Source organism: Lycorma delicatula, chromosome 10 (assembly GCF_047948215.1).
Source record: "Lycorma delicatula isolate Av1 chromosome 10, ASM4794821v1, whole genome shotgun sequence".
In the NCBI taxonomy this organism is placed as follows: domain Eukaryota; kingdom Metazoa; phylum Arthropoda; class Insecta; order Hemiptera; family Fulgoridae; genus Lycorma; species Lycorma delicatula.
In genome coordinates, this window is record NC_134464.1 from 118,822,764 (window position 1) to 118,845,251 (window position 22,488).

Sequence of the window (22,488 nt, forward strand, 5' to 3'; positions counted from 1 at the left end):
TGAACGTAGAAAATATAAGAATGCTAGTGATGAAGAAAGTAAAAGGAACTATCGGAAATTAAGAAATGCTATAAACAGGAAGTGCAAACTGGTGAAAGAAGAGTGGATTAAAGAAAAGTGTTCAGAAGTGGAAAGAGAAATGAACATTGGTAAAATAGACGGAGCATACAGGAAAGTTAAGGAAAATTTTGGGGTACATAAGTTAAAATCTAATAATGTGTTAAACAAAGATGGTACACCAATATATAATACGAAAGGTAAAGTCGATAGATGGGTGGAATATATTGAAGAGTTATACGGAGGAAATGAATTAGAAAATGGTGTTATAGAGGAAGAAGAGGAAGTTGAGGAGGATGAAATGGGAGAAACAATACTGAGATCTGAATTTAAGAGAGCATTAAAAGATTTAAATGGCAGAAAGGCTCCTGGAATAGACGGAATACCTGTAGAATTACTGCACAGTGCAGGTAAGGAAGCGATTGATAGATTATACAAACTGGTGTGTAATATTTATGAAAATGGGGAATTTCCATCAGACTTCAAAAAAGTGTTATAGTTATGATACCAAAGAAAGCAGGGGCAGATAAATGTGAAGAATACAGAACAATTAGTTTAACTAGTCATGCATCAAAAATCTTAACTAGAATTTTATACAGAAGAATTGAGAGGAGAGTGGAAGAAGTGTTAGGAGAAGACCAATTTGGTTTCAGGAAAAGTATAGGGACAAGGGAAGCAATTTTAGGCCTCAGATTAATAGTAGAAGGAAGATTAAAGAAAAACAAACCAACATACTTGGCGTTTATAGACCTAGAAAAGGCTTTCGATAACGTAGACTGGAATAAAATGTTCAGCATTTTAAAAAAATTAGGGTTCAAATACAGAGATAGAAGAACAATTGCTAACATGTACAGGAACCAAACAGCAACAATAACAATTGAAGAACATAAGAAAGAAGCCCTAATAAGAAAGGGAGTCCGACAAGGATGTTCCCTATCTCCGTTACTTTTTAATCTTTACATGGAACTAGCAGTTAATGATGTTAAAGAACAATTTAGATTCGGAGTAACAGTACAAGGTGAAAAGATAAAGATGCTACGATTTGCTGATGATATAGTAATTCTAGCCGAGAGTAAAAAGGATTTAGAAGAAACAATGAACGGCATAGATGAAGTCCTACGCAAGAACTATCGCATGAAAATAAACAAGAACAAAACAAAAGTAATGAAATGTAGTAGAAATAACAAAGATGGACCGCTGAATGTGAAAATAGGAGGAGAAAAGATTATGGAGGTAGAAGAATTTTGTTATTTGGGAAGTAAAATTACTAAAGATGGACGAAGCAGGAGCGATATAAAATGCCGAATAGCACAAGCTAAACGAGCCTTCAGTAAGAAATATAATTTGTTTACATCAAAAATTAATTTAAATGTCAGGAAAAGATTTTTGAAAGTGTATGTTTGGAGTGTCGCTTTATATGGAAGTGAAACTTGGACAATCGGAGTATCTGAGAAGAAAAGATTAGAAGCTTTTGAAATGTGGTGCTATAGGAGAATGTTAAAAATCAGATGGGTGGATAAAGTGACAAATGAAGAGGTATTGCGGCAAATAGATGAAGAAAGAAGCATTTGGAAAAATATAGTTAAAAGAAGAGACAGACTTATAGGCCACATACTAAGGCATCCTGGAATAGTCGCTTTAATATTGGAAGGACAGGTAGAAGGGAAAAATTGTGTAGGCAGGCCACGTTTGGAGTATGTAAAACAAATTGTTGGGGATGTAGGATGTAGAGGGTATACTGAAATGAAACGACTAGCACTAGATAGGGAATCTTGGAGAGCTGCATCAAACCAGTCAAATGACTGAAGACAAAAAAAAAAAATTCATATTTTAAATTTCCTAAAAAAGGTAATGCCCTAACATTTTCTTGGATGAATCATGCAGCAAAACTTTGATTAGAAAAAAATGGTTAAAATCCAACTTAACATCTAAAAATAATAATTATATGAAATGCGAGTAACGTACTAAAGAAAAAACATTACTTAAGAGCGAAGAAAAGCATAGTTGACATCAGAAGTTTTAAGTAATACAAAAATTATTACGCATGCGCGCCTGCATATGAGGCATACCCGGAAAATAAGTACCATTTCCCTCTGAGCATGCGCGCCACATTCTCCCATTCTCCCATTAGTCGTTGGCTTTCGTCAAACGCTATTAAAAGTACAGCCACGTTTGTTTAATAATAATTTTTTTAAAGGATGGGTAAATGCTTTATGCATTCACCGGAGACTTATCCTCCGGTGTTTTAGACTCTCCAACAGTTCGGCCTACCCACTAAATCACCTCCGTTTCTCCAGATACAACCCCGAAACCGCTTTCGTATTACTTCAGGATGGCGCTATTTAACCCTTCAGCCCTTCATGGGGCTTCTCCTTGTCTCCCTTAGGCGACAGTGTCCAACATTCTCTGTTTCAGACGGAAGACGAGATCTTCACCCAATGTGTATGTCGAGACCTTCACCCAATCGTCTCGGCTTCCCAGCCGAAAATATTGTCCGGTGTCAGGCTACCTGATGCTACCTCAACGGAACTTCAATCTGAACTCCACGTATTCAAAGAATGTGTGGAGGGCATCATCTTTCGGGGAGATACAAAAAACACAGCTTGGGTCCGACATGTTCCCCATTTTATGGAGATTCGACTGGAAGAAACTACATCCCGTCAGCTTTTGAGTCAGAAAATAGTCCACCTCACCGTCCATCCCGAGACTCCTCTTCCTATCTTGTCTGTCAGATCTGCATAGTATTCTGCGCAGCAAGCTCTCTCTGGCTTCTCCTTTCTTCATCTCGGTAATATCCCGATGGACTGACTTCTGCACCTGGGCCATGAGTAGATAATAATAATAATAATAACTGTTTTTATCGATGTAATATTTAGAGGATAACTCAGAAAAATAAATATGTCTTACAAATATAACATTAAAAACAGCTTACCAATGCATTATTTGATTTCCTCAGACTTTTACGGCTATTCTGCCATCGTCAGGAAGAATTTATAATAATTTAAAATTAAAATATATAAAAAATGTAAAATTCACATGATAAAATTAGAGACATAACAACTGATCGTCATAGATAAATTTTGTAAACGTTAAACTTAAATTAAAATAATTACGTCCGTTTTGTAAGAGTATCACAATTTTTATGAATTCTGTAGATTGTGAAATCAGTTTAACCAACTTAATAATTGTTTTTTTATTATTTGCTTATGTAAAATGTCACCTTCGAATCTAATCTGTTCATTTATTAAATTGTTACTATTTTTGTTATATATGTGTAATTTTTCCAGATTAATAGTATTATAAAAATTGTATGAAAACATTAATTTCACTATGAACCAAGAAATGAAACAATCGCATTGATTGTTTAGATATAACAATTTTAATAAAATCTTCAATAATAATAAATTGGACGTAAACAATTATTGGAAACTAACCCAACAAGATGTAATAATACACTGTAATTCCTTTCATCCGTGGAATCAAAAAATAGCCACTTTCAATTCATTAATTTAAAGAGCAAACAAATATCTTAAACATAATACTATAAAATTAAATAATATTAAATACTTTGCTACATCGAATGGATGTAATGGTAATTTAATAGATAAATTACATTTCAAATTAAAATATAAATGATATATAAAAGAAAAAGAAAATTAAAAAAAAATAATTCAGGAAACATATGTAAAAAAAAAATATAATTTAAACTATAGAATTAATAAAATATATAAATCATAAAACATAATTATATAATTTCTGCGTTATGTTAATGAGTTCCCTGAAATTTCACTAACAATTTTGCATGAAATCGTAACAAAATGTAGGCTATCACAAGCTCTATTTCCATTGGATGTCGAAAATGTTGATGGAGATTTCCAAAAACCAAGCGATTAGACTTTTCTCATCGTTTTCTTACCCGATACGAAGATGAAAATGATCACTTTTTGAGCGCCAAGGACAACCGCTTGTTTTTCCATTTTAAGAGTTCCCTTACTATTCAGCGCTATGACAATGATGCCGACCAAGTGTGAGTTGGTAAATTTTTCAGTTCCGAACGTTTAACTTTATATTACAACAGACCGCAAACTTATGGTCCATAGCCATAGTCGGCTATCTAGATTATGATTTTATGAAAAAATGTAAATAATATATTCTTTATTCGAAAGAATAAGAAGCAAAACTGATTTTTGTCATGTCAAATAATTAATTTGGATACATGAATTAAATATTAGCGACTTATTTTATCATCGTATGCCTACGGATATTCAAACGCAAGGACAATTTTCGTACGGTCTGATTTTTATAAGTAGATTATGTTTGTTAAGTAAAATGTAGGCCATACTTAAGTTAAAATATATTTTATGTGTAAGAACAATCTTTAATTTCTCCCAGAAAGCTGTACCCCTATGCTGACATGAAAAATGTTTAATAACAGTGGTTATCTTCATTGGCAGCGACGTTCTCTGAGGGAGAAATGGTTACAAAACAAGAATATGTCTTGATAATGGCGCAAATTGTGTAGAAAAACAGTTTAAGGTGTGCTCTTCCATGTAATAATAAAATTATTCTGTGGAAAATTATGTATATACATATAAATATTTTTTTTTAAATAACAAACCGATATTTATTTTCCGGATACGCCTCATGTGAACAAACGATATTCTCGTCAAGATGTTGACGTTACAAAAAAAAAAATTATGTTACTTATTTAATGATGATGAAATGATGTTTATTTAATGATAATGAAAAATGATGTTGCTTATTAGAACAAAATACGTGTAATTTCAAACAAGAGAAATGAAAAGATGATAACTAAGAAAAATTAAATTAAAAAATAACAAAGAGAAAATTAAATTATTAATAAATAAACCGGTACATTTTTAAATTTCGAAGTTGATAATTTAACAAAAAAATCTATCATAAAAAAATATGATAGTTAAAATTATTTTTAAAAATGTTTAAATTTCATAGATTAGAGACTATTGTAAAGATATTACTAATGTATTAACATTGTCGATTAATATCTAACGTGATTTACTAATTTCATATTTACAGGATGGCTAGGAATACCTTTAGTGTTTGGTGTATTTTTCCTACAAATATATACATCTATAATATTGGGAAGATGTTGGATTATGGCGGAGAAAATTAATCCATCAATAACAGAGAAAAGCAGGTATAATATAATTAACTGATAATCAAATAATTAAAAAGAAAAAAGTAAAATTAAATAAAGAAAAGTAAAAAATTGTGTACAAATGTTGTATGTCTGTGTGGCGCTTGTACTTCTTTAGTTACGTACTAATTTTTTAGTATTCTAATTACTTGGTATTTAATAAATTAAAAAAATATATTATTTTATTATTAAATAATTAAAAATTAATACAATTTAAGAAAATTATCCAATGATTTTTCAAAGTACAAATTGCAATTCAGCGGTTTTTGAGTATCTGAATTTTAGTAAAAGTCCTGAATTTGTCATTAGAGTTGATATCTAAGAAATCTGAGAGATTTTGGGGTTGATTTTTTTATAGTAGTAATAGTTATAAGTATGAAGGTATCATTCTAGGCAAAGATGTTTTCGGCCATGAGGATATAGTTTAATATAAAGAAAAAGTTAAGTTTGGCTTTATTTAAATTAAAGTTGTATGAAGGAGAAGCGAAAATGTAGTTGTTTTGTAAAGTAATTTGAGTAGCTGCCTTAGAATTTTTTTTTGTGAGTATTTTATGAACAAACGCTTAAATGAAGTCGTTGGGCCGACTCCCGAAAGGATAAGGGAAACCAAGACATAGGGCGCATCGAAGTTTTGTTTTAATTAAAATTGTAACTGATTTAATCAAATCAAATGATTGTAACAACTTAGAAATCTGAAATTTAGAATGATTCATTGTATATGCAAGCAACAATAGTAATAATTGAAGAACATAAGAAAGAAGTCGTAACAAAAGAGGGAATCCGACAAGGATTTTCCCTATTCCCGTTACTTTTTAATCTTTACATGGAACTAGCAGTTAATGATGTTAAAGAACAATTAAGATCCGGAGTAACAGTACAAGATGAAAAGATAAAGATGCTATAATTTGCTAATGATATAGTAATTCTAGATGAGAGTAAGAAGGATTTAGAAGAAACAATGAACGGCATGGAGGAAGTTTTACGCAAGAACTACCGCGTGAAAATAAACAAGAACAAAACGAAAGTAATGAAATGTAGTAGAAACAATGAATATGGATCACTAAAGGTGAAAATAGGAAGAGAAAAGATTATGGAGGTAGAAGAATTTTGTTAATTGGGAAGTAGAATTACTAAAGATGGATGAAGCAGGAGCGATATAAAATGCCGAATACCACAGGCGAAACAAGCCTTCAGTCAGAAATATAATTTGTTTACATCAAAAATTAATTTAAATGTCAGGAAAAGATTTTTGAAAGTATATGTTTGGAGTGTCACTTTATATGGAAGTAAAACTTGGACGATCAGAGTCCCTGAGAAGAAAAGATTAGAAGCTTTTGAAATGTGGTGCTGTAGGAGAATGTTAAAAATCAGATTAGTGGATAAAGTGACAAATGAAGAGGTGTTGTGGCAAATAGATGAAGAAAGAAGTATTTGGAAAAATATAGTTAAAAGAATAGATGACTTATAGGCCACATATTAAGGCATCCTGGAATAGTCACTTTAATATTAGAGGGACAGGTAGAAGGGAAAAATTGTGCAGGCAGACAACGTTTGGAATATGTAAAACAAATTGTTAGGGATGTAGGATGTAGGGGGTATACCGAAATGAAACTACTGGCACTAGGTAGGGAATCTTGGAGAGTTGCATAAAACCAGTCAAATGACTGAACACAAAAAAAAATGCAAAAAGTATTGCAAGTTCAAATTATATATTTCAATAAAACATATGGTAACGTGTCATTTAAAAAAAAAATAGTTTTTGAAATGTTATATCATATTAAATGGAAGATCATAAATTGAAAATTGTGACTGTGATAGACATTATTAGCGGTAAATTCCGAACTACCAAAGAAACAAAATACAAATATTTTCTGTACTTAATTTCTAGTCGATTTCAAAATATTAAAAAATTCATGAAAACTATTTGAGAACTATTATTAATCATTATTAAATCGTAATTACTCGTAATTAATTATATTATTAATCATTACTTAATCGTTATTTGAAAACTATTAAGTATATAAAATTCTAAGACAGAATAATTATTATCTCAGTAAATAAACTCTTTTACTTGTAATTTAATAAATTGGTGGGAAGAATATTCATATGGTTCGACAATTTATTAAAAACGGCAATGGAAACGTAATAACGTCCTTTCTCGCAAGCCGAAGTATTGTGTTAAGGAACATGAAAACAGTTGCGTTGTATGGTTCGGTAAAGGTGGATATTGTTATTTTTTAAGACTCGATGATCAATCTTTTTAGCGAAGATTGCACATTCTTAAATATAATTAACGTATTTCATTTTCTAAACATCAGTCTACACGATTCACACTTATAGATGCCAGATAATGGAGCTCATAAGCCATAAATGGGAGACACGGGTGATATGTCTCTTAATATCGAATTTATCCGATTCACAATTTTTAATTCTGAAAGGCCAAATAAAGAATGTGTAGAAATAACTGTCCAGTATTTCTTGATAAACCCACCGGGTTGGTCTAGTGGTTAACGCGTCTTCCCAAATCAGCTGATTTGGAAGTCGAGAGTTACAGCGTTCAAGTCCTAGTAAAGCCAGATATTTTTACACGGATTTGAATACTAGATAGTGTTCTACCGGTGTTCTTTGGTGGTTGGGTTTCAATTAACCACACATCTCAGGTATGGTCGAACTGAGAATGTACAAGACTACACTTCATTCACACTCATACATATCATCCTCATTCATCCTCTGAAGTATTATCTAAACGGTAGTTACCGGAGGCTAAACAGGAAAAAGAAAGAAAAGTATTTCTTGATGAGTACTATATATTTTCTTGTTTTTCATCTTCGCCAAACGTCACATCCGTTCCACAGTCTGAGTATGTGCTTTCGTTTCCGAATCAACAAAGTTCAGTTTATCGTTAACATTCACGTAATCGAATGTTCCATTATCACCTTTCAAAAAAATGTTATATAATCGTGGAACTCGGACTCTCATATTTATTTAATAACCGTAATAAAATTTCAGAGTAACGGGTTCGATACAACGAAAAACGAAATGTTCTTTGTCTTTAGAAATCTAACCAAATATCAAATACAATGTTGCGGAAGAACATATCCTTGATTGATCCTCAAGGATAAAAGACTTTAATCAATTCCTGTTATTTTTCCGAGTCCTTCCATCGCCATCAGATTTTCTAACAATGAACTGGTATATGGATTTGAATTCTATAGATCGTGGCCGGTATCCATCAGTTCACGAGTTTGAACGTTGGAACTTTCGACTTCGAAATCATTTGTCTTCGCAAATCAGCAGATTTTGAAATCGATAATTAAACAAGATAAACATTTCATAAATATTATATCTATATACTCAGACAAAAAAAAAAACAAAGAAAAACTAAAAAATCTATACTCAATATTAAATCCAGAAACCACCTCGGACTGACCTTCAGAAAAATCAAATGGAGAACGATTAGTCTCAGTTAAAATACAAGAAAGAAAAATTAAAAATAAAGAAAAAGAAAAAATCAAACATCTAATTGAAAATAAAAAAAATCAATTAAATCGAAAGACTTGCATATAGATAAATACAGTACAATATACAGGAATTAATAAACATGATTTAACCCCTTATTATTCAGAATTCTATTTCTAATACAGTATTACAGTTACATTTAAATGACTATTATGGTTGATGCGAATAAGCATTAGAAAAACAAACTTGCACAAGCAACATTGGTAATTGCAAATTAAAACCTTTTCAGACCATGTAGCCTTGGAACTGGCTATGTACAGCGTCAGTTTTAAAACGCTGTTACAAAATCATTTTATATGGCATCTAAGTCGGTTATTTTGTTTTATATTCACAAAAGGAATCAGTTTTATTACCCAGTTTATACGATGTAAAATGTTTTATTTAGACTAGAAAGAATACGACCATTTTTCTCACAAATGTGCTTGTGTGTGTATGACTAGTGTATTATAATGGCTATGAGGGTTACGGATTTATTTATTATTTACAAAAATAGCTTATCTTACTAGCAACATATCGATGTATTGAAACACATAATTAATTATGATATACGGCACACAAAAAAAAGAAGGAATTTGTGGTCATAAATACGTCACTTTTACTTGAGATCTATAAATATCTTTTCTGACAAATGATATCGGTAAACATGTAACACATATCGATTCGTAATGAATAAGAGTATACAGTAAAAATCGTTTTTTGTCAATCTGAATAGCCTTTTGAGTGGTGGGAATTTTTATAAAACGTAGTTTTCTGAATCTACTTTCATTTATACTAACATATGTTACTAATCTGTGATTTATGACACGGGTTTTTCATCATATTTTGCCCAATTTTCAACCGATTTGCTTGAAAGTATTATTTTTAAAATCAGCAAACTATGTTTCATAAACACAAGAAAAAAAATTTTGCTAATAAAAAACGCGGTAGAAATGCGCAAAAAAATTCTGTAATTAAATTATCGTAATTTTTGTAGTTTCAATTTTTTTGTTGTTTCAGACATAAAAAATATCCAATCGTAACGGTTTTTTTTTGTCAAAATCTGTTAAATCTCTTTAATATACTGTAATTTTTTGAAATTTTTTTCACAAGAGGGTAGCATAAGACTATGAAGGGAGACAATCAGATACCAACATATTTTCGCGGAGCGCTAATCAACCGCGGATCATTGTGATGGGAAAAGATGTTTTTATAGTCTTACGTCATTAATAACATAAAAAGCTTGATAAGCAAAATAGAAAAACAAATCAAAATAACAAGAGCGTTTAATGGTCAGTGAAATAAAAAAATATGTACATTAATGTTTTTTATTTGGTTAAACTTATCGGAAAAATTCATTTACTTTGCTCTGACTCTCCCTTTCATTACTTGGCGTTGAATAAATTTGGCAACGACTCACACTTCTACTTGTGGGCGTCCTTCACTACTTTCTTGTATAAAATACTGACAAAGTCTATCAATGAATTTTATAGCGTTTAAATAATGGTTAAACGACTAATAATATTTAATAAAATTGTATAATTTTACTCGTAAAATAAAGAGAATCATTCGAACTGCTGGGCCTTACAAACGGCATTTTGGGCGTAATTTAAACGGCTTTAAACCGGCGTAATTTTTCATGAATTATACTGTTGTTTCTATTTTTACAAAATTGCCCCAATTAAACGGCTGCCCTGAATAACCCGTACTCCTATTAACCGGAATTCATTGAGTATATATATATATAATAAAAATAAAATATTTATATCTCAAATAAGTCACTACGTAGATAATAGAAATAAAAATAAATACGCAGATAAAATCTTGACACTAAATATTTTATTTTATAAATCTTCAAATAACGTAACCATTTTACAATTTTTTTTTGTTATTTTTTTTTGTTGAGGTTTTCCGGGACATCGACTACTTTGGTCATTAGCCCCTTCCCACATCAAAAGAAGAAAAAAAGCAACAAATACAAAAGTAAGCTTAAATCGTTACATTTCACACGAAACTAAACACTCTTACTTAAATCCGGATTCGCACAAACAAAATAAAGGAAACGTTAACGAAAAAACCTGGTTCTTTAACATAGTGATTGAAGTTAGTTAGTTCACCTCCTAGGCTTTCCTTTCCGAGTTTTTTCTCCTTCCTCCTTACAGCTTCTACTTCAGATGATAATGTATATGTAGCGTTAGACATGGCATCTTCCTCCCTTTCAGATACCAACGATGTTCTACGGCTGATATCTGGTGATGACAATTTAGACGGAACGGTCAGCACGGATGTTACTGACTCTCAAACTCGATTCAATTTCTAATGATAAACTTGGACCGGCTGAAGCACTCGTACTGTCCTTTGATGCCCTCTGGGCTTTTTGAGGTTCTGTAGGTGCCAGTTCGGTACTTTCTCGATTGTTAATTGCACCTCTATCGAACTACTTTCAGGCTTTTTCTGTGCCCTTGTCACACCCTCCCTCGCTCTATGACTGGTCGAAGGAGTGATGGATTTCGCTTTTTCAGATGCTTCTCTGTCCTTATGCATATCAGGTGGTGGTCCCATGATCACGGGTTTTGTTGCTTCCTCCCGTGGAGGGCGTTCCATAGCAACGTCCATCTGCGTAGGAGTTTTCACAGGAGTAATTAATTATTTCCTTTCGCCGATTAGATTCAATCTTTGTTTCAATGATTGTTTCTATCATAGACGCAAGACTTGGTGTAAGCGTGGAAAGCAGCTGCGCCACGTTAGCCTTGGATGACGGAGGGGCAGCATATGCTTCAGTATATGTCGTTGTTGGTCGAGGAATTCTACTATTAACGATTTTTCTAGCTTCAGGATAACTTATTTTCTGTAGCGTCTTGACTTCCTGAATCGCCGTCTCTAATTTATCTACATGGCAATTTCTTGAACGACTAATATGATGCCCTTTGCAGTTTAATGCAAACGGGAGGATCTCTACACGGATCGCCTTCATGAGTTTCAATTCCACACACAAAGATTTCTTGTCTTATACATCTGACTGCAGTGTGTCCGAAACACTGACATTTGAAACATCGCATAGGCTGCGGGATAAATGCACGCACATCTATACGGTGAATTCCAACCCGTATTCTTTCAGGCAAATTCGGTCTATTGAAGGTTAACACATGTGACGCTGAAAGAAGAACTTCATCATTTCTCCTCATGATTAACCTGCGGCAATGAGTCGCTTCTTGACTCGACATCTCCTCCATTACTTCCTCTTCCGTGCAATTAAGAAGGTCACGGCAAACAACGACTCCTTTCGACGAGTTAGGTTGTACAGACACAGGGAACTCACCGATCTTCTTTATAGCTTGAACCTTTAAACTTTGTATGTCATTTACGGTTTCGACGTACAAACCGTTAAAAGTTTTGCGTATCTCCTTAACAGAACTACCAGCACAATTTGTAATTTCCCGAACAATCAAGAATGGACTGATTTTCTGGAAGTTTCCATTCTCTCTCGTTATCACTAGATGCCTAGGTTTGGGCGCATTTCTGCTGAACAGAATTTACGTAAATCTTTTCTAATTCTGTCAGTATATTTTTTAATCCTTTCAGATTCCTTGCTTCGTTTCCTCTTCGCTTCTGGCGAATCGGATGTTTCTAAACGAGTGTGTTTATGTGGACCCTCTGCCACGTTTGTTTGTTCAAGTGTTTCCATTACAGGTGATCCCTTCTGTAGCAAGGCTAGCCACCGGGATACACCCCCACTCCAGGGCTACTAACCTTAGAGGTCCGATCTGGCACTCCGTTGGAACCGGTATATGTCCTAGCAGAGAGCGAATGCGCAATCTCTGCACCGACTCCAGGCTCCTACTCACCGAAGCTTTCAGAGCTCCCATGCACCGACATACATGGGCACCTTCACTACGTGCTTGCCATCGCAGGGGGCATGCGGACAACGGAAGGGTTTCCGTTACACCTGCATTAACATCGACCCTGGCTGCCACATCGCCAGCTCTAAGTCTGGTATAAGTCCATTTCCAAATCATTTAAATGTTCATGATCTGCAGGTGGCAAAAAAATCCAATCCGTCTTAGTGACCTGAAGGTGGATGACATGTCAAACAGAAAAACGCATTCCGAGGAAAATACTCGGTGCCCCGTTAGCCAGCTGTATGTAATGTACGTAAATACAGCTGTTGCCGCCCTGGACGTGGAACGTAGGTGTTGTGTTCCGGACGTGGGAATTATCACCTCAGGGCCGTTATTATTAATATTATAAGAAACAAATAAAAAAAAATAATAGAAATAATACAATAACACGACGTTTCGCTTCAAATGCGAAGCTTTATCAAGTGCAAATAATAAGCATAACCTACTTAATCATAATAGGTTAAACAATACTGGACCGGTCCACGTACCATGATGAACTGGTTGATACCCTTCACTTATTTTTCATTCAGTGAAACTGGAAATTTAATAAAACATAAATATCATATACAGTCATTTTTTTTACACAATTATATCTAATCCTAAACAGTAATTATTTATCTCTCTAGTTAGGTCTGTAAATAAAGTAATGCGACTAGTTTATTTTTTATTTTTTTTTTGGCAGCCAAAGTGACAACATTGCAAAGTTACTAGTAAACATATGGTTATATGAACAGCTGATTTATATTAGGTATTAATATTTTTAGTCTACTGTTGCCATGTAAAATGCAAACAAACATTTCTTGGAACGAGTTTTTGTTGTGCGTTACAAAAATGATTGATACTAACAATGAGCAACGTTGTGCGATCAACTTTTGTGTTAAACTCGGTCAGAATGCTACTGAAAATTTTTCAAAATTGAAAATTCCATATGGAGATGACGCTCTGTCACGAACCCAAGTTTTTAGCGTGGTTTAAAGCATTTTAAGATGACAAAGAATCAGTGCGGATGATCCACGCTCTGGAAGACCGTTAACGTCAAAAAGTGACGACAACGTTGAGCGAATGAGAGACTTGATACGGTACGACAGACAATTAACTGTCAGAATGATTGCAGAACAATTTAATTTTAATCGTACCACACTCCATCAAATTTTGACAAACGAATTAGACATGAAAAAAGTTTGTGCAAAATTGGTTCCAAAAAACCTCACTATTGAACAGTAAAACAACAAGGTGGAAGTATGACGTGATCTTCTACGGCAAATTGAAACTGATTCTGATTTTCTAAAAAATGTTATTACTGGTGATGAATCTTGGATATTTGAGTACGACCCAGAAACAAAACGCCAGAGCAAGGAGTGACACGCTTCAAACTCACCACGTCCCAAAAAAGCAAAAATGAACTAATCAAAACCGTGCAATTTGTCTCTTCGATAGTAATGGCATTGTCTAAAAGGAGTTTTTGCATACAGGACAGACTGTAAATCAATATATTTAACGAGAAATTCTTGAAAGACTGCGGAAAAGAGTTGCCCCGCGTGAGACCAGCCTTCAAAGACAACTGGATGCTGCATCATGACAATGCACCTTGTCACACTGCACTCTCAATTGATGAGTATTTGGCAAAGAAAACATTCCTGTAGTTCTTCAACCACCTTATTCGCCTGATTTGAATCCCTGAAACTTTTTCCTGGAACTTTTTTTCCCGACTTTAAAAAAATCACCTCAAAGGACACCATTTTAGAACAGTAGAAAACATTAAAAATATATATAACCGACCATCTGAAGGATATTCCGGTTTCTGAGTTCCAACACTGCTATGAAGAGTGGGAAAAACGTTTGAAGCGTTGCGTGGCTTCCCCAAGGGAACTATTTCGAAGGTGATAAAGTCCAAGTATAATTGGGTTGTAAATAAAATGTTTTTGTGAACCAGTTTCATTACTTTATTAACAGACCTCGTATAATCTACTTAACCCATTAATATCTGATCTGTTGTAATAGAATTTTTTCATTTGATAACGCGAATCATTTCAAGTCTTAACTTCCTAGTATTATTTCCATCATAATCTAAAATATTTACTTGCTCATAATTAAAATAGTTTATTTTCTTTTTCATATTTTGATAAGTCTTTAACCTCATGTTTCCGGTACTTATGCGTCTCTTGACGTTTTTTTTTTTAATATCGCGTGGTTTTCCCGATATATTTTTTCTTTTTCTTTTTTTTTTGTTTAACCTCCGGGACCACCGTTAGTGATTGCTTCAGAGGATGAAATGAATGATTTGTAACGTGTGTGAAAATGCCATGCCTTACCGGGGTTCGAACCCGGGACCTCCGGATGAAAGGCCAAGATGCTACCACTCGCGCCACGGAGGCCGGCTTTCCCGATATATTGTTCCTGGCAATCATTACATTGAACGCTCTCTTTTTTTTTTCTGTTTAGCCTCCGGAACCACCGTAAGATATTATTTCAGATGATAAACGAGGATGATATGTATGAATGTAGATGAAGTGCTTGTACAATCTCTGGTCGACCGTTCCTGAGATGTGTCGTTAATTGAAACCCAACCACCAAAGAACACCGGTATCCACAATCTATTATTCAAATCCGTAAAACAGTAACTACCTTTATTAGGATTTGAACCTTAGAAATTGAATGCTATAAACTACATGAGACTGTTTAAGTTTCTCAGTTGACGATTACAACGTGAAAAAAAGTGGTTAAAATTGTTAAAGTTTTTAAACGTCATTTTGAATTCTTGTTTCAAAATATTTTTAAGGTTTTCAAACAAATTATGGATGTATGGAATGATTATTATAAATTGCTGATAATCGTTTTCATCTCGCACACTAACTCCCATGTTGTTTCTGTTGTTATTATCTTTAGAATTACATACTTCATAAAAGCTGTCAAGGTAAATACTGTTAACTAATTTTGTGGGATAATTATTTTTTAATAAAAGATTTTCTGCTTCCCTAATTATTTCTCTTTTGTCGAATGTTAGAACTCTATTTGCTAAATATTTTATTACAGCTTTTTTATATGATATGGGATATTCGAAAAAATCTTTTTAGCGAACCACCTAGTGTATATTTTCTCATTCCATGGTCATATCAAGGAACTCTAAAGTTTCAGACTCCAGTTTACTTGTGAATTAAATTTCTTCATGATTTTTGTTAAATTCTTTTAATATTTCCTGGATTTGGTTCTCCGGCAAACGTAATAAAATATTACATATATTTTATAAAAAGCCATCTTACCACTCAATTTGATCATTAATTGGGTTTCACCAAAAATTCCATCACCGAATTTTCTGAACAAGCAGAAAGATTTATAAAATAAAATATTTCGTGTCTTAGTATTTCATCTGCGAATTTATTACTATTATCTACTTAGTAACTTATTTCAGATCTAAATATTTTGTGTTATTGTTGTTATAACATTTAACCGAGAACTTTTCATTTACGATTATATATTTTTGTATACTGTATAATTATGTATAAAATATAATTTTTCATACGTTTTAATGGATATTATTTTTTTTATTTGTTTGAATAGACAACCGTATTCCGCACTTGCAGAGATGACATATGGACGGCTTACAGGACGTTTAGTTACAGTATTATTGGATTTAACAGTATTTGCTGGAGGGGTACCTAACCTTCTTGTTGGCAAGTACATATAAGTATATATCTTTTACATATGTCAATATTTCTTCTTATTATTTTTTAAATTATATTTCCTTGAAATAACTAATTAGTTTTCAATAATCCATAAAAAAAACTAGGAATTAAAAGAAAATAAATGTATATTTTGAGATTAAATATTAGAAAAATCCAACTCGGATTTCTCATATTAATTTTCTAATAAATAAACTTGGCAGTCTTTAAGTTGCTAAGCCGATTAAGAGTTATAATATTTATTAACAAAATACTGAAAACAATAATAACACTAGGAATTTCAGAGTTGCATTGTAATTCTATAAGCTAGAATTACATGTTTTAGTAGCATAATTAAAAACATGTTATGTAAATACCTCCTTGTTTAGAAACTTGCAAATTCTTATCATTCACTCACTATACGTATTTGAACTACTCCTTTTTTATTTCTGAAAATATTAAATAATCTGAAGTACAATACATTCTCACATTATTTAATGTTCAGATAAAAGACAAATCTTATGGTATAACAACTCATTATTTTTAATTATTTCTGAATATGCCCCTAGTTAAAGGCATGAAAATCTTTAATAAATTAAAAGGGCAACCTACCTATTAATATAAAGTTCTATTTTTTTTTTTTTTTTTTTTCCTCTGAGAAAGTTCTCAAGAGTTGCTAAAAATTGTAATTATTCAACGGATAATTTCACGGAAGACAAGATGATTGCTATAATGCACGATCAGTGACAAAGAAAATAAAAATGTAAATTTTACACTATTTTCACTTAATGTACTATACTTATTTAAATTATGTAATTTACTTTTTCTCTTTCTGTTTTTAAGTCATTATCTTTATTGTTTCTATTATTAACTAACCGATCAGAACTCACTTCTCTTATCCTTCCCACCTAGTCTGAACTTCCATTGTTTTAATTATTCTCATGCTTGCGAAGATAATACTTATAAATAACATTTAAAGCAGATTTAATGTTCAATTTATAAAATCTATCGATATATTGTAATTTCTTCAGAGCAACATTTAGGTCAACACAGGACTCGATACTTTGAACGACCTGATGAAGTATGCGGGCACAATCTTAAAAATATTATAGTAGATTATCCGAAATTCGTACGAGTAAAATTTTTATTTTATAATCTTTTAATCAAGTAACCGGATGCAGATAAAGCCAGTCATGGCGCGCCGAGTCGCACACATGTAGTAACAGTGGCAGTGTCTTTGTATGTTGAGCTGCCGCGCCGTACACCGTTTGAAGTTACTTTTACCGTTAATCGAAACAGATATCGAATAAGACAAACAAACCATTTTTATTGATAATTTAATTTGAAATACTGAAAATGATCTCCAAATTCGATTTGATACACGGTTTGGCAATAGTAAAATTAAACTGACAAGGAACATAATTCGATTGTTACCCCAAGCCATTAAAATGGCCACTATCTTGAAACAGTGAAACATTTCATAACGGCAAGTCCTATGTTTTTTCAGTTATAAAAACCTTTTCTTTCATTTTTTTTTCTATTTAGCCTCCGAACATTACGGAACTACTGTAATGTATTGCTTCAGGGGATGAATGAGGATAATATGTATGAATGTAAATTAAATGTACTCTTGTACAGTCTTAGGTTGACCATTCCTGAGTTGTATGGTTAATTGAAACCCAACCACCAAAGAACACCGGTATCCACGATCTAGTATTCAAATCCGTATAAAAGTAACGGTCTTTACTAGGATTTGAATTTTAGAATTCTCGTTTTCGAAATCAGGTGATCAAAAACCTATGTTCATGCAAAATTTCAGCTCAATCAATTGAGAAGTTTTTGCATGAAAGAGTAATTGACTCACAGACACCATTAGATTTTTATGTTTGTATCAGATGCCTTTTATTATTAACTATAATATTGCATTGATATATTTTTTATATTATTAAAAAGTGCAAATCCACCTTACCAGCAATTAATTTTGACTTCAAAAGATCTTTCGATCCTTAGACTATCATCAGGAGATGAAAATATCATTATAAAATAAAGTTAAAGAATTAAAATATTAAGCAGTCATGACTGACTGCTAGTTATCAGTATGATATCGTGTTTGAGAAATTGATATTTTTATGATTTACAATATTTATTAAAAATCAATTAAATTTTTTTTTGATGAGAGTTATATATGAAATTAAATAATTTATTTATGTTTGAATTCATGACATATATTATATGAATGATGCTAAATATTTGCACAACAATCAGTTACAGAACAAAAATGTAAACATTTTGTACATCTATACTAAATAGTAAGTATTGATAATCAAGACTGGGAAAAAATTACCCTAATTTTATAAAATAGAATTAAAAAAGTCACCAAAAACTGAAATTAGAATATATCAAAATATTATCAGTTAAAGTAGTTAATTGTGTTGACTTGAGATCACTGTGATGTCACACTAATTACACAAATTTTGATTAGTGAAGAAAGAAAAAGTTCTCAAATTAACTGGCATTTATTATTTCATGTATGTTAAAGTCTTTTCACCAAAGTACAATTTTAGTTAACTCTATTATTTTAAGACAAAGCTCCGCTCCTACAGTAGCCCTGGTATAGTTTTTCTAAATAATTGAAAGATTTTTGAATAAAAAAAACTACATGGTCTATAAAAATAATTTGAAGATATATATATTCTGACCAAACAGAGGGAATTTATTCTGGACTATCAAAATCAAAAAAATTGTATGAGGCAACTTTTAAAGACCTCCCTGATAACTTATCAGTAATAATTAGACCAAATCTTTGGAAAACAAGTAGTTTTCTAACTGAACATGGTGTGTTCAACTTTTATATAAGAACTTTGAGATTTATAGTCAACCCAATACATAAACTATGAGATTACAATCGAATGAGACATCTAGGTATCTTTTTTATAGAATTTGGGGACCTTCAATACAACCCCTTTCTGAGTATAGAATCTGAGCTTTTCAAGTCTTAGCTGCATTATTTTTCCAAAGACATTGAGCTGGGCTGTAAGCTCAGAAAAGGCAAATCTAAAAAAGTCGTTTAAGCTGAAATTTTTTGGTAGAGAATCATTTCTTTTATTCTAATTCAGTGATTCTCAACCTTTATATCTCCATGACTCCCAAAAAGTAAAAAAAAAAATATATAATGAATATTTTGTGACTCCCAACCCCAACCCAATGCAACCATTAAAACTATTTAGCTGCATTGATAGCGATGGGTATGAACATGCACGTATGGAATGTACAAACATGAGCAATATGCAGGTTGACTTGATGTGTACATGATCCATGTAATTTCGTCTGCTTGATAATATTTGCTGTGAGAGCATCATGTTCGAACACGCATATGATATGTTTGAACATCTCGTGCTCTCAGCAGTATAAAAGAGGCATAAGGGATTGCAGAATGTCACTTTAGTTTTGAATGTGAAGGGTGCAAGTTCTGGTGCCTTTATTTAAGTTTTTAAAAGCGTAGTTTCATTGAAATTAATATTTGAGGTTTCGCTTTCTAGGTGTGCAGTCTAACGGTGTAACTTTTTTTCAATTATATTCTTATGTAAAATGGATAAATCTGTGAAAAATCAAAGTGAGCCATCTACATCCAGTAAATTGATCAGTAAAAGACAAGATTGTACAATGCAGTTATTTTAATTATGGTTTTATTTCATTGGATGGAAAGCCATACGATGCGTTGTTTGCTTTCAAGACCTCTCTGATGAAAGCATGAAGCCATCATAAATAATTTGAAACTTTGAAACTAAATATCCTGATTATAAAAGCAAACCCTTGGAATTTTTCGAAAGAAAATGACTGACATACTTTGAGAAATCAATAAACTTCTATTTGTATATCAAGCCATACTGATAAAAGTACACTTGAAGCATCTTATCTCGTAGCAATAAGAGTAGCTAAGATGTCCAAACCCCATGAAATGGTAAAAATTGATATGATTAGTGTTTTAATAGGCGTGAAAGAAGCAAAAAAATTGAAAAATATTTCACTTTCTAATGACAGAGTAAAAAGGCGATTTGAATCATGGCTGCCAATGTTTGCGATCAGATAATTCAGTAAGTGAGTTCAAATGAACTTTTTAGCATTCAATTGATGAGTCCATGTGAATACATTATTAATAATATATGTGGCAAACATTTCTACGTTTTTTAAGATATGAATTCGATAGAAACAGATCAATCCAAGAAAATATGTTGTTTTGCAAATCAATACCTGGTCATGCAACAGTACAGGTCATAAATGTTTTTTATCAAGCTACTAAAAACTACAACATAGACTGGATAAAATGTATTGCAGTATTTAGTGATGGTGCAAAGGTGATAACAGGAAAGAAGTGCCGTTTCTGAAAAGAAAAACCAGATGATCCTCTTACACCAAGGGTCGAGCGGATGCACTGCTTCCTTCACAGACATGCTCTTGCCACATAAAACATTCCAAAAAATTTCAAAAAAATTCTTTCTAGAGCTGTAAAATTGTTAATATTTTTAAAGTCTACTATTATAGAATAGGCTGTTTGCTAAACTATGTGATGAAATGGGCAAAAATAAAAAATGTCCTCTTTTCCATACAGAAGTCAAATGGTTATCGCAGGAGAAAGTGTTAACCCGGTTATTGGTATTGTGAATCGAATTAATATTTTTCCATGATAGTTCAATGTGTTTACTGAATAATGAGTATTCTCTGCTGCTGGCTTTCTTAGCTGATATATATTTACATTTAAACAGCTTTAATGTGATTTTACACGGATGTTATTAAAACATTTTATTAATGACAGACAAAGTTCATGCTTTAATTAAGAAGCTTTATTTTTGGATTAGACTCACTTCCTATTAAATTGAGAAAAATGTTGATACAGAAGACACTATTATTCACTACAGTTTGAATAACATGAAGATGCGTTTGTGTGAGCAAAAAATTCAGGTGGCGGAGTGTTTCCCACAAGATAAAAATGATTTCTCAAAGAGATGAGTACTGAATCCATTTAGTGAAAACCTTGTTGCAGCTGTAAGTTACCAGTTGAGATTCACGACCAGTTCATCGAAATGTCTGCCAATAAACCGTTACAACTACAATTAGCGTCTTAGATTTAGATACGTTTTGGTTTGCTATTTGAAGTGAATATGGAAATTTAGTCACAGAAGCATTGAAAATATTAATCTTTTTTGCCACATCTTACCTCTGTGAAATGGGGTTTTCACCTATGGTTGCACTAAAAACTAAATGTATGAATCGTCTTCACTTGAAAACAACTTAATTTTGTGTGTTTCGTAGATGGATAAATTTTAAATAAAAAACAAACGTAACCAAATCATCAATTTTTTTTCATTTGTAGATTATACGATTATAATAAATGTATGTAAAATTTTTATAATAAATGATTTTTTTTCTCATAAAATTTTCTCATAAAATGATTTCATTATTGTTTATATGTAAAGTTGTAGGCTAATTTCATGACTCCCGTTTCATATCTCCTCGACCCCCAGGTTTAGAAACACTGATCTAATCTAATCTTACTTGTTTAAGATATTGTTATACTAAAATATTTTAGAATTCAATTTTTGTTTTTCATTCACTAATATCCTTAATATATCAATGAACTTAATAAATATATACTGCAATTGTTTTATGACATACAAATTCATTCTTGATATTAATTTTGCATAATTATATATTTTAAATTATTTTTCAAGAACCATTATAGTATTTTCACATTAAATTTTTTAACAGCATCACAAAACATGCAACTATTGGGAGAGAAAGCAGCCAGTTTAAAATGGGATGTATCGTATTGCTACTGGATGCCAGTAATAGGTTTAGCTCTTTGTCCATTTATGTGGCTAGGAAGCCCTAAAGATATGAAGTAAGTACTTTATTTTAAATTATCAAAGATTTACCTTTTTCACTTGGTTTCCAGTTAAACATACTTTCTTTATGATGAGAAAGAACAATTAATTGTGTAGCACAAATTTTAATTTCAAAAAAGTGATTTGTTTTTAATGTTTTACTTTTAGGTAGTCAGAGTGAACTATGAAAATTCATTTTTTTTATACTGTAATGAAACATAATCCATGTTCTTGCCTAGTATTAGTGAGTTGTATCTTTATTATGTTCCGTTATTATTGTGTAGTACATATATGCAATATATCAACAATATGAACATTAA

General features: G+C 32.1%; 1 protein-coding gene across 4 annotated transcripts in view; it reads left to right on the forward strand.

The window, feature by feature from the left end:
* LOC142331271 (uncharacterized) overlaps window positions 1-22,488 on the forward strand; it is a 66,811-nt gene that overhangs the window by 33,758 nt on the left and 10,565 nt on the right. For 3 of the 4 annotated variants that reach the window (XM_075377045.1, XM_075377046.1, XM_075377048.1), the window contains exons 3-5: window positions 5,113-5,233; window positions 16,186-16,298; window positions 22,053-22,185. In XM_075377045.1, the coding sequence (XP_075233160.1) occupies window positions 5,113-5,233; window positions 16,186-16,298; window positions 22,053-22,185 (367 nt within the window). The remainder of the gene's footprint in view (window positions 1-5,112; window positions 5,234-16,185; window positions 16,299-22,052; window positions 22,186-22,488) is intronic. The other variant, XM_075377049.1, reaches the window with a different exon arrangement.